The 11643-nt window shown below is 33.4% G+C and overlaps 2 protein-coding genes across 3 annotated transcripts; one reads left to right on the top strand and one right to left on the bottom strand.

The window, feature by feature from the left end:
- Positions 1–382: 382 nt before the first annotated feature.
- LOC112520345 (NEP1-interacting protein 2-like) lies at positions 383–3435 on the top strand. Its single transcript, XM_025128700.1, has 5 exons — positions 383–740; positions 1039–1217; positions 1886–1969; positions 2073–2240; positions 3103–3435. Exons 1-5 carry the CDS (start codon positions 575–577, stop codon positions 3223–3225), a joined length of 720 nt encoding a protein of 239 aa, XP_024984468.1. The 5' UTR covers positions 383–574; the 3' UTR covers positions 3226–3435.
- A 1664-nt stretch (positions 3436–5099) lies between these two features.
- On the bottom strand, positions 5100–9379 carry LOC112499817 (probable protein phosphatase 2C 46). Of its 2 annotated transcripts, XM_025103097.1 has the most exons (5): positions 9205–9379; positions 8429–8844; positions 7968–8335; positions 7039–7275; positions 5100–5672 (listed from the first exon to the last, which is right to left on the bottom strand). In XM_025103097.1, the coding sequence occupies exons 2-5, from the start codon at positions 8745–8747 to the stop codon at positions 5394–5396; spliced, it is 1203 nt and encodes a 400-aa protein (XP_024958865.1). In that variant the 5' UTR covers positions 8748–8844; positions 9205–9379; the 3' UTR covers positions 5100–5393. The 2 variants fall into 2 exon arrangements, with proteins under 2 accessions (XP_024958865.1, XP_024958870.1); XM_025103102.1 differs by having other exon boundaries at positions 8429–9379.
- Between the last annotated feature and the right edge of the window lie 2264 nt (positions 9380–11643).

The following is an 11643-nucleotide window of genomic DNA, read 5'->3' as shown; positions in this document are numbered from 1 at the left end:
TTTAAGAGTTTAAGAGTTTTAAGAGTTTTTAAGAGTTTTAGCCAAATGTTTTATAATATAGTATAGATATATATATAATCTTTATTTAATTCAATCATAACATTTCATATCCGCTATTTATATATTTATAAATTTGTAATCACGTGAGATCAGACTATTTTTGTAAAATACACGATATTTTTTTTATATTTGAAACTTCACAGTAAAATACTGTAAAAATAACTTTCATGATATTTTTGTTATGAAGTTTCGATTTTTTTATATCTTCGTAACATTTTGTTGTGAAATTTCAAATATAAAAATACGGTATTACCATATCTTTGTATACGTGTAATATTAATCAGAAATAAAGTCTCGTCTTGGATCCACAAGAGGGTGAGATAGCTATAAATGTTGTGATGGTTTGATGTTGCTTCCTTTCACCTTCTTCTTCCAACGACCAAGTAGTTTTATACAACACACCCAACGTGACCCTCTAAACCCGTGACCCATCAAAACCCTCCCTGCATCCTTTGAATCATACATCAATCCAGTTATTTCTTTTGAAGAAACCCTCCTACAAACTGATCCTAAAATGGAGTTTTATCCATACCCATCTCGTTCTTCCCCTTCGTCTTCACAAATTTCTTCTTTTACATTTGGAAATTTGGTTTTGAAAGTCAAAGAATCCTTCAGTTCTTCAGTTTGTGCGATTGTTGGGAACGTCTTCTCTGCAATTTTCACCTTCTTCTTCGCATTAGGTGTGTTTTCTTATGGAGATTGACTTTTGATCATATATTTCTTCATGTCGGTTTTTCTATTATATGAATAGGGATTTCTAGGTTTTCGTATCTGGTTCCCAATTTGATGTGTTCATAATCGTTATTTTGTTAAATTACGGTTAGAAATTGGGGAAAACATCATGTTCTTAATCGTTGCAACCTCAATACTGATGAATGATAGTCAAACCCATGAAGGATTGGTAGATTAATCACTTTTTTTTCACCATCTTTTTGCTTTCGATTGAAGTTGATCATTGATGCTGTTGTTAACTTGCAGTGGGAACTTTATTAGGAGCATTAACAGGGGCTCTGATCGGCCAAGAAACTGAAAGTGGATTCGTTAGAGGTGCTGCAATTGGAGCCATTTCTGGTGCTGTTTTTTCGATTGAGGTTTTCGAATCTTCACTTCTTTTGTGGCAATCTGATGAATCTGGATTTGAATGTCTTCTGTACTTGGTGAGCAATTCTATTTTCTCATGTTTTCATGGTCGCTTTTGATGCATAAGCCTTTCAAAAAATTGAAGAAATTAAGGGCCGTTTACCAAACACTTACACGGTAAGCGCTTATTGGTAAAATTCAACACTATCAGTTACTTACCAGACAAGATTTTAGTCCATCAAAAAGTAATCGTATACAACAATTTGCCTTGTATGAGCGTTTACCGTGGTAAGAGTCGTCACTCTCACTTACCAGGTAAGACTCTCGTTCTTACTAGGTAACATTCTTCGTCCTTTATCATGTTCATCTGGTAAGCTAATGTGACTTGGTAAGTGCTTATACCCGGGTAAACGTTTGGTAAACGGCCCCTAAGAGATCAAATATAAGTGAAAGTGATGCTTAACAAATTGGTTCTTTTTAGTACAATCCAATCCACCATTTACGAAAAAAAGATACCGAATCAGGAATAGAACAGATGGGTTCGTAAGGATTTCGATATCGATGCCATCGTACCATGATTCTGGCACAAACATACAAATCCCAATTGTTGGGAGACCTATCAATACAGTAGAAAGACTGATGTCTCTGATCTTAAAGCGAATGGAGTTTGGTATGTGAAATAGTACGGGACATGACAGAACAAAAAATTATGATAAACCAATCGCTGATGTCAAATTTACGACAGGTTGATGTCATTGTAAGCTTGTTAAGCGGAAGACTAGTTCGTGAGCGTATTGGTCCAGCTATGTTGAGTGCCGTACAGAGCCAGGTAAAGTTTGCAAATTCGATTGATTCCCATTTCGTCTTTTCGTTTCGAAAACGTAATTGGAAAGTCTTTTTCTTATTTGTTGATCGTTTGGCGTTTAATTTAGATGATAGCGGTTGAAACGAGCTTTGATGTGGTTAGCAACATATTTGACATTGGTGGTTCTAAAGGCTTGCCTGAATATTCGGTTGAAAAGATACCCAAAATCACCGTTACGAGTGACAACAATGTGGACGATTCGGGGGAGAGAGTCTCATGCTCTGTATGCCTTCAGGTAATACGATTTCTTCGTAGAATTGTATGTTGTTTCTTAGAATTGATTGAAAACAAGATTTCTTGATCTATCAGTAGCTAACGTTAAGTGTCAAAACGTATGTGCATTGAACGAATGCTTAACGTCCCATTCGTCTATACCAATTTCCGTTGTTTCTTGTTCTACATTTTGGACATGTTTGACAACCATAAAATGCTTAAGTCCTACTTCAAATAGGGTTTCAATAAGTTTCGGGAGTTTTTTCTACTTCTTTCCGGTTATGCCTCTGATAGTTTTCAGTTAATCTTTTAACATGTTATTTTAAGTCATTTTACATCAAGTAGCGTTTCAACAAGCTTCAGAAACTATTTTCTATTTTCTTCCCAATTATACCTGTTATATTTTTCGATTTAATTTATTAACATGTCCTTTTAAGTCATTTTACATTTTCATCTGGTTAATTAGCTAGTTTTTACCAAGCATGACTAGTTTAATAAACTTGGGATCAATAGATCATGTGAGACCAGACTGTTTTCGTGAGATCCATGACACCACATAAATAACACTAAACCTTCCCGATGTGTGTGCTGTGAAGTTTGTGTTTTTCGTACTTTCATAATGTTTTGCTGTGAAGTTTTAGTGCTATTTTGTGGTTTCACGAAATGGGCGTCTTCATTTTTTATCACTCTTTGTTTCTCGTTTTTGATGGATGGAGGTTTGACTTCGGTTTCCTGCAATTGTGTGTATTAATGCTAAATATGACGTTTACGAAACACTAGGCTCGAGAATTTTAAAACGATGTTGAAGTCTTGAAGACCAAATTTGGATCGTCATTCGGTTCTTGTTTCATTCATAAAACTTACCGTATTTGATATTTCTTCAGGATTTTCAACTCGGAGAAACCGTGAGAAGTTTGCCACAGTGTCATCATATGTTTCATCTACCGTGTATCGATAAATGGCTGGTAAGACACGGATCTTGTCCCTTGTGCAGGCGCGATCTCTGAAAATATTCTTCGATTCTCTGTAAATTCTGAAACGCGACATTTACCGTATTCTGACACATAGAAGATGTTTCGGTTTTCATCTGTATAAACCGTAAGATATATAATGATGTTTTGTACACGATTATGATTAATATATGTAGTTAGGTTATACATGTGTATCATGATACAGTTGAGAATCGATGGTTAGTTATAAAAAGTTGACATATTCTACATTTGGAGTTCTTTTCCGCTTGAGAACTTTGAAATCTTCCGTTTTCTTCACATCGGTATTAATTTTCGTAACTTATTGCTTTACGATGACCTTTTTCGTCTCTTTTTCCGTAGTTGGTTCTTTTTAAGTATATGCAACAATGACCCTTTGGTACCCAAGTTGGACCAATGACCCTTTGGTGAGTGTTGTTCTTGTTGCACTCTGGGGCTCGATTCCATCTGAAAATGGTTTGTTTTTTACAGGTTTTCTTCGTAGCCAACAAAACTGACTCTAAACGACTTTTACTGCGTAAAATACAACCAATAACATTGGATTTTATAGCTATTTCAATAATTGGAATAGCTTTTGGTAACCAAAGATTGCATTAATTGAAAGAGTTGGTAGCAATTTTCATTAAAGGGAAGTTCATCCACTTCTACCGAAATCTCATTTAAGGTGTTATATCTAAATACCTTTTAAAAAATTAAATTGCATGAAAAAATAAAATAATTTTAATTTAATTCTTATTTTAGATAACGTATGTTTAAAACTTTTACTTTGATACCGAAGATATAAAGTTTTAAACATTATTGTACTCGGGTAACCAGGTAATGTTGCTAATGTGATGAGTGATGTGGTATCATGTTAAATGCTTCAGCAAATAATACTGAGTTGGATACCAGATATCTTCATGTTTTGGGTAAAAACAAATCAAAACTAGACAATCATAAACCTCAAATGAAACCTGATGCCATCGAAATAAAGCAATACGGAGTCCGGACAACGTGAAGGTAGTATTGGACTTTGTGTTTATTAGGCTGCTATGGATAGTATTGTAACAATAAGACTACCACAAAACTCGGTTACAGTTTTTATTTAAGCAAATCGTTGGGCTTTTTGTAGATTTTGTGAAAACTCGGGGGCATTTTTATGATATAGTAAAAGTTGGATGGCTTATTTGGCAATTCTTTACAACTGGTGTGGCCTATTTTGAATTTATTGTCGTGTCGTGCGATCAGGTCAAGGTTGGTGTATAACTTTCTTTTATTTGACTTTGGCCACCAAATTTGTTTCCAATACAAAAATGTATCCCGACTTAAAAAATACTTGTGTTGAAACATCAAGAGCAAGTGAGTCCCGATAGGAACTCCAACCAAAATAGCCAACAAAGCATTATCTCCCTGAAAAGAAGGTGATTCAGCCGCACTTTCCGATGCACGAGTTCGCTCTAGTCACCAACCGTGCCTTTGGCATACCCCTCAAAATCCAAAACCAAGACAAACCACGCACTACAATGATACATGAAAATACATGATCCCATTCCGACCTCGATATGCAAAATCCCATGTGTACTGAGATTGTTCAGGCTTCAGTAACACGAACGATTGCCTGACTTTAAACTACGAGTGTTTAAATTCATACTCAGATCAAAAAATGGTCGTATAACCATTCGATAACACAAAAGAATGTCGACCAGGCCCTGATAACCTGTTCAGCTTTAAAAAATCATAATTGGTGGCAACTGATCGCACTTTTAGTAACCAAACCGAGGACTCTTGCGACAGCCCTAACCAGCCATGGGATATAAGAAACAAAGATATGATCGTGGGTCGTTTTCCTTTTATACAACAACATAACAAGATCGTTGGACCCACAAAACCAAAGAACAAAATATATAAAAATCGGAAACAGCTACGAAAACGTATATCGTAAAAAAAATCGAATTTCTAAGAAGAATACAAGATTTACACAACACAAGCTTCAAAGGGTTCCTTCAAAAATCTCCAGGGCCACATTTTGAGCTCTCTCCCTCTATTTCCTTTTTTTCCTCAATTTTCTTGTCATTTCTTCATGTCCCAGGAACAAAATAACCCATTTTTTTAAAAGCTAAAATGCTAGCTAAATTATACATCATGGAATTAAAATTAGAGATGGGAAATTACCTTTTTAACCTTCCATGGATTCAAGAACGGTAACCCTAAGTGCCGCCATGATCTGTGGCAGTTGATGGTGGCGGTGGTGTCGCCGGAGTTTTTCTTGAGATGTTGATGCCACCACCTTTGACAGATAGAGTAGGGCCTTTCCATGAGCTCACTTTACTTACTAGATTCGAGTCTAGAAACACAACTACGACTGTAATGTCATCATGGAAATGACGTCTTACGCCCCTATCGATTTTCTTCAAATCCGTGTACCTCATCTCTCTCTTCTTTGCCGCCTCTTGTAAGGCCGTTTTCACCAGTCTTCTAGCACTTCCCTGCATCGTAGAAACCATAAAAATGTTCGTTAACTCGCTCCATCACCACGAATCCGCCAGTATTCATATTAACATCGAACTCCTTGGTCTACAAACGGCGGTGATGCTTAAACTGTCTTTAGCTATATCGAATAACCATCTCAAAATTCCAAGGGTAATTTGGTATATTGTCTTTGTTGTTGATAACCAAACAAAAAAGAACAAACACCCATTTGAAGTACAGAGGTTTATGTAAAATAACGCTATAATTTACAAACCACGAATGAATTATAGAAACAGAAATGCAAAAACTAGCTGAGAAGTTGGCAAACTAACAGATAAGCTAGTTGTTGGCTGATACACTAGTTGTTAACTGAAAAAAAGTTCATTATTTGCTAATAAGCTAGTCATGATTGGTAAAACTAATTGATAAGCTAGATGACAATGTAAAATGACATAAAATGGCATGTTAAAAAAATTAATCTGAAAAATGTAAGGGGCATAATTGGAAAAAATTCCCTCAAGCTTATCGAGAAACTATTGTATGGCAAACCAAACAAGGATTTCTCAATAAACTCAAAAAATAAGCGAGCTTGTAGTTGTCAAACATGCCCTTAAAGTGTAGAGTTCTTTTTGCTTTCTCACAAAAACGATGGTTGTTCTCAGCAGAAAGCCGACTATGATGGTTCGTGAAGTCGATTACTAGTCCACTGTATGGAGGATGCTGTATGAACGAAAATCTGATATTTGTAACCTTGAAGTAGATGGAGTGAGGTTCAATGGAAAACCCAAAAAAATGAAAAAATGAGGAACACCCCAATAACCATTAATATGTACAGAATGCACATATGCATATAAGTAATTGAAGATGTTTCCTGGTTTCTATGCATGTGTATGCACATGTGCATACCGTATAGATGAATGATTATTAGGATGTTCCTTGGTTTTTCAAATTTTTCAGTTTTCCACTGAACCTGACCTTACTCCGGTATGGATGCGATCCTACTAAGACTTGTGCTCAAAACAATTACGTTTCAATTATAATTTGGATAACAAAATTCCAAATACCTAACAAAACCAATCGGATCCAGATGTCCGATAAATCCAGCACATAGGTAGCGATTTGGGTTTAAGAACATGAGGAGTTCTCAGGTGGTCATCTATTCTAGTATTACTCGTGCCCAAGCATGCTTAGCTGCAGAGTTCTGATGGAATCCGGTACATTGGTTAAAATTCCGAATACCCATCTAGCGAAAATACTGTAGATCAAGAATATAACGAACCGACCGAAGGGTTCTGATGGAAAGATTTTGTAGAGGCACTGGAATCCTAGAATGCAAAATACGCTCTAGGCATAACATAAAATATTTGATGAGGCGAGACTTACGTTATGTGGGTGATTTTGCACTATATCAACAGCATCCTGATTACTAAGATGCTCCCAGAGGCCATCAGATGCAAATATGAGGAATTGATCGTTTGGTTGGATTTCATGCACGGATATTGATGGATCAGCGCTAAGTATTGGCCTTCGCATCGGGTCACGAAGACGAAACTTAGCATACAACGGCTCCCTGTTGAATTCCGCCTTTTTGAGGTACACATCACCTATAGATCTCGATATCTGCAACAAAAAATCCAAACAATGAGACAATTAGAATAAACAAAACATTTTTGTCATCAATTAGAATAATAAGATGCTTTGGGTCTGTTTGTTAGGAGCTTAACCAGCTTAATGGGACACACAGCTTATTCATTCAGCTTGGTAGTGGCTTAATGATATAGAAATTGGCTTATTCAGGGGGAAGCTTTATGCAGACAGCCAAATTTTTCCGAAACCTACCATTCCCAATAAAAAAAAACATGTCCCTTTCACATATGAAAAAGCCCTCCAAAACAAAAACCTTTCCAATCTACATAGACAAATTAACTCACACAGACAGCTTTATCCATACAAGACTTAAATGGAAAACCAACCAAACAACCCCTTTGTTTCGAAAATGTCCAAAAAACTTGTTAGGATCCCCAAATACATCCTATTGTGACACTTTTACATAAAACTTAAGTCCTATAAAACAGTCTACTACAACATCTCGACATATTTGATTTTGTTGTAGTTGCCATTGTCTTCGTGAAGCAATGGCTACCACCCTCACTACAGTCACCGCCGCCGCCACCAAATCATCACAATAAAGAAAGCATCTTATACTATAATACCCATTGTCCACTGATAACTGCAACCAACTTAGATCCAATTCACATACAATCTAAAAACATTTCAAGAACGGAAATACAAAATTCACATGTGAATCATACCTGTATGATCCCTTTAACACGCCACACGTTATGCTTTAATACCACAATCTGTGGATCATCAGGATGCAAATTATGAAGTTCCTGCCTAACAGACTCTATGCTCGCATTATGTTCCATAGAAAGTTGGATACCAATAACCTCCCCAGTTGCCTTCACCGTTCTTCCCAAAACAGCACGCGAATCGCCAGCATTAGCAATGAAAAGGGTTCCGTTACAAATAACGCCGGCCAAACAACACGATCCAACAGCAGCTAGCTGCGGTTTCACCGTCCATTGTTTAGCAACAACCGATAAAAACCCTTCTTCAGTCGCCTGAAAAGCTTTTCGAATCACATCGACAGACATCGAATTCTGCTCTGAAGTGAATCCTACAAAAGCCCCATTGTAAATTTATCAAATTTAGACCAAAATCTAGAGAATAATCAACCAAAATTGGAGTGGATTGATCAGTGATCACTCACTTTTGAGGTTCTGAAAAAGATGATCGTTGACATATCGGGAAGTTTCAGGTCCGCCATGACCATCATAAACTCCGATGAAGGTCCCATATGGACCAGAATCAAGAAAGCTCAATGAACCAGACTCAATCTGGCTTTGATCTTCGAGCAACATATTGGCTTGAACCACAGCCATGGAGTAATCGCCATTTAAGTGTTTTCCGATGTCGTTATACCAAAGAAGACCATCCTGCCGGCCAACAGCATCTGAACCACCGTCATAATAACGGTCCGAAGATGGTCGCCAGCAGGCCTTTAGAATGTTTATCAACTTTGATAACATCCCTCATCTCACCACAACCTTACCACCGATTTCTCAAACATCCAAAACCGGATGTGAAGAAAACCCTAAATCTTTTCAACCAGATATCTTCTTATCACTGTTCATTTTCCATGAATAACATCAAGAATTAACAACTAAATGGGCAAACGAATCGTGAAACTAACAAAATACGATGAAAATAAAATGAAAAAGACCCAGAAATCTAAAAGGTCCAATGAGAACAAAAAGGGGTTTCTGCAGATTTGAAGAACAAGACAACCGATTAGGTCAAATCAAGATTCTTAGTCAACATTCAGAAGGAGACAATTAATTGGTCAAAGCGAAGAATGGTAAGTAAGAATCTTGAATTTCGGTGAAAACCCCATTAAGGAAATTTTGAAAAGAAATGGTATGAGAAGAAGCATTAGTTTATCAAAATAGATTTGATTAAACCAGAGAGGGAAGAAAGACGACTCACAGTTGAAAGTTGGGTTCTTTTTCTGAGGTTCAGCTACTGAATTACAAATTGAGATCCGATAGGAAAAACCTACGTGGGTTCAGATCTGTAGATCCATCAAAAGAAGAATCAAACTTTGTACATACATTTACGTGTTTATATATATATATATGTATATATGTATCTTCTCCTCTGTGGTTCTCTTCTCTCTCTGTAACTGTATCTGTATGGTGTTTAGTTGTGAAGAAGAAGGAGAGAGAGAGGGAGAGAGTTGAAGACTTGGGGGGAAGGTCGAGGAGAAGTCTTTTTTCCCTTTTAACAAAATCCCACCTTTTGGATTTTGATATCAAGATCTCGTGTTGTGTTTCTTGGTTATTTTCTTGAATTATTTGTCCTCTTCGCTTCTGAAAAGAAAAAAAAAAAATATATATATATATATATATATATATATATATATATACTAGAAGGATATTCGCGTAATTCATCGAGATATATCTTGATTTTAATGTTCTATATTAGTCTTTTTCTTTGTTGATATTATAACACAATTTTATTTTTAAACAAAATATAAATTTGAAAAAAAATATTAATGTTAATATCAAATTGATTATTTAAAAATTATCATTTTTTATATAATTTCTTTAATTTATTTTTTTATTGTAATTTATTTTTAATTTAATAATATAATATTTTATAAAAATAATTTTTATTTCTGAGCATATCCCAATATAATTTTTTAAATTAAATATAATATCGAAAATAAAAGTATCTATAATTTGCATATGTTTATGGAACAAATATAAAAAAAGTAGTTGAATTTGATATGTTTATTTACTTGAACCATCTATACTATATTATAAAGTATTTAACAAAAATTCTTAAAAATCATTTTTATGTATAAATTACTGTTTGTTTGATATATATTACTTAAAATTCAAAATTAGAAGTAAATTGTGTTACAACTTATTAAACCTCGATTTTTGAATTCGTGTAACTAACTGCAAATAAGCATAATCATATACAGGATAAATATCACATTTTAAATCTAAAAGATTTAAAATATAATTAGGATAATCGTTGACTTATAATATAATACCTAGTTATCATCTTTATAAAAATTATATTGTTAATTAAACTAGTAGAATACTTGATTATTATTTTTATAAAAAAATACATTATTCGTTATTAAATATAAATTAGATTATAAAAAAATTGAATTAAGGAAATTATATAAAAAACTAAATTTTTAAATAGTTAATTTATCGATATTTTTTTTTCCAAATTTATATTTTATTCAAAAATAAAAACATTATTACTTTTTCAAAACCATATAAAACTGTATTATATCAATAGACAAAAAAAAACAATAAAATTCAAATATATCTTGTTGCATTGTACGAATACCCTTCTGATAAATAAAATAGTTAAATTATTTTATTAGGTGAATTTAAAAAGGTAGGACTTTATACAGAAAATACTTAAACGCATGATGGGCGAGACTTTCCATCCATCATCTAATATTGCATTTCTTATGTATGTTTCTTCATTCTTAAGGGTATGCTTTTTAACATTATTATATTATAACAAATTCATTTTCTTGAGTATAAGAAAGGTAATCACATAATGCAACGAGATAAATCTTTATTTTAATGTTTAGTTTTAATTATTTGTTTCTATCGATATAATATAATTTTAAGTGGTTTTGAGAATGCGATAATGTTTTTATTTTTAAATAAAATATAAATTTGAATATACCATATAAAATTTAAAAAAAATAAAATCGATATTAGTATTAAATTAATTATTCAATAGTTCTCGTTTTTTGGGTGTAATTTATTTAATTCAATTTTTTATTATAATTTAATTTAGATCTAATAACGACGTAATTTATTTTTGGTTTAATAATATAATTTTTATTAAAGATAATAATTAAATATATTCACAAAAACAAGTTGGTATCACATAATCCCAAATATGTGTGTGTGTTTGTGTTGTGAAACCTCATTTTCACTGGGAATAAGAGAACCAATAAAAACACATCAGTGTTCATATTCATGATAAATATAGACGGGGTATCCATCATAAATATATGTTTTCATAATTAATGTTGTTAAAATCACGCCCATATTCAGTTATTCATGATAAATATAAACACTTGGCATACTCTCAATGGTTTCTCAATAAAAATAAGTTTACTTCCATAATATATATATACTAGAAGGTACTCGCATAATGCTACGAGATACATATTCATTTTGACGTTTCGTTTTATTTTTTTTGTCTTTGTTGATATAATACAGTCTATGTAGTTTTGAGAAATATAATGTTTTTACTTTTAGAAAAATAAATTTGAAGACATCATTTTTTTTTATAAATACATAGATATTAATATCAAATTAACTATTTAAAAGTTCTTGATTTTTTATATAATTTATTTAATTTTTTTATTATAATTTATTT

Source organism: Cynara cardunculus (assembly GCF_001531365.2).
Source record: "Cynara cardunculus var. scolymus isolate 2C chromosome LG 1, CcrdV1, whole genome shotgun sequence".
Lineage (NCBI taxonomy): Eukaryota > Viridiplantae > Streptophyta > Magnoliopsida > Asterales > Asteraceae > Cynara > Cynara cardunculus.
The sequence above is the reverse complement of the archived record's forward strand: the minus strand, read 5'-3'. Positions and strand labels throughout refer to the sequence as shown.

Coding starts and splice junctions, on each gene's coding strand:
- LOC112499817 (XM_025103102.1), bottom strand. CDS start 8,747: ATGTTATCAAAGTTGATAAACATTCTAAAGGCCTGCTGGCGACCATCT. Junction 7,276..7,967: donor GTGTTAAAGGGATCATACAG/GTATGATTCACA, acceptor TTTTTGTTGCAG/ATATCGAGATCTATAGGTGA. Junction 5,673..7,038: donor TGCAAAATCACCCACATAAC/GTAAGTCTCGCC, acceptor TCTACGATGCAG/GGAAGTGCTAGAAGACTGGT.
- LOC112520345 (XM_025128700.1), top strand. CDS start 575: ATGGAGTTTTATCCATACCCATCTCGTTCTTCCCCTTCGTCTTCACAA. Junction 1,218..1,885: donor TTGAATGTCTTCTGTACTTG/GTGAGCAATTCT, acceptor AATTTACGACAG/GTTGATGTCATTGTAAGCTT. Junction 2,241..3,102: donor CATGCTCTGTATGCCTTCAG/GTAATACGATTT, acceptor ATATTTCTTCAG/GATTTTCAACTCGGAGAAAC.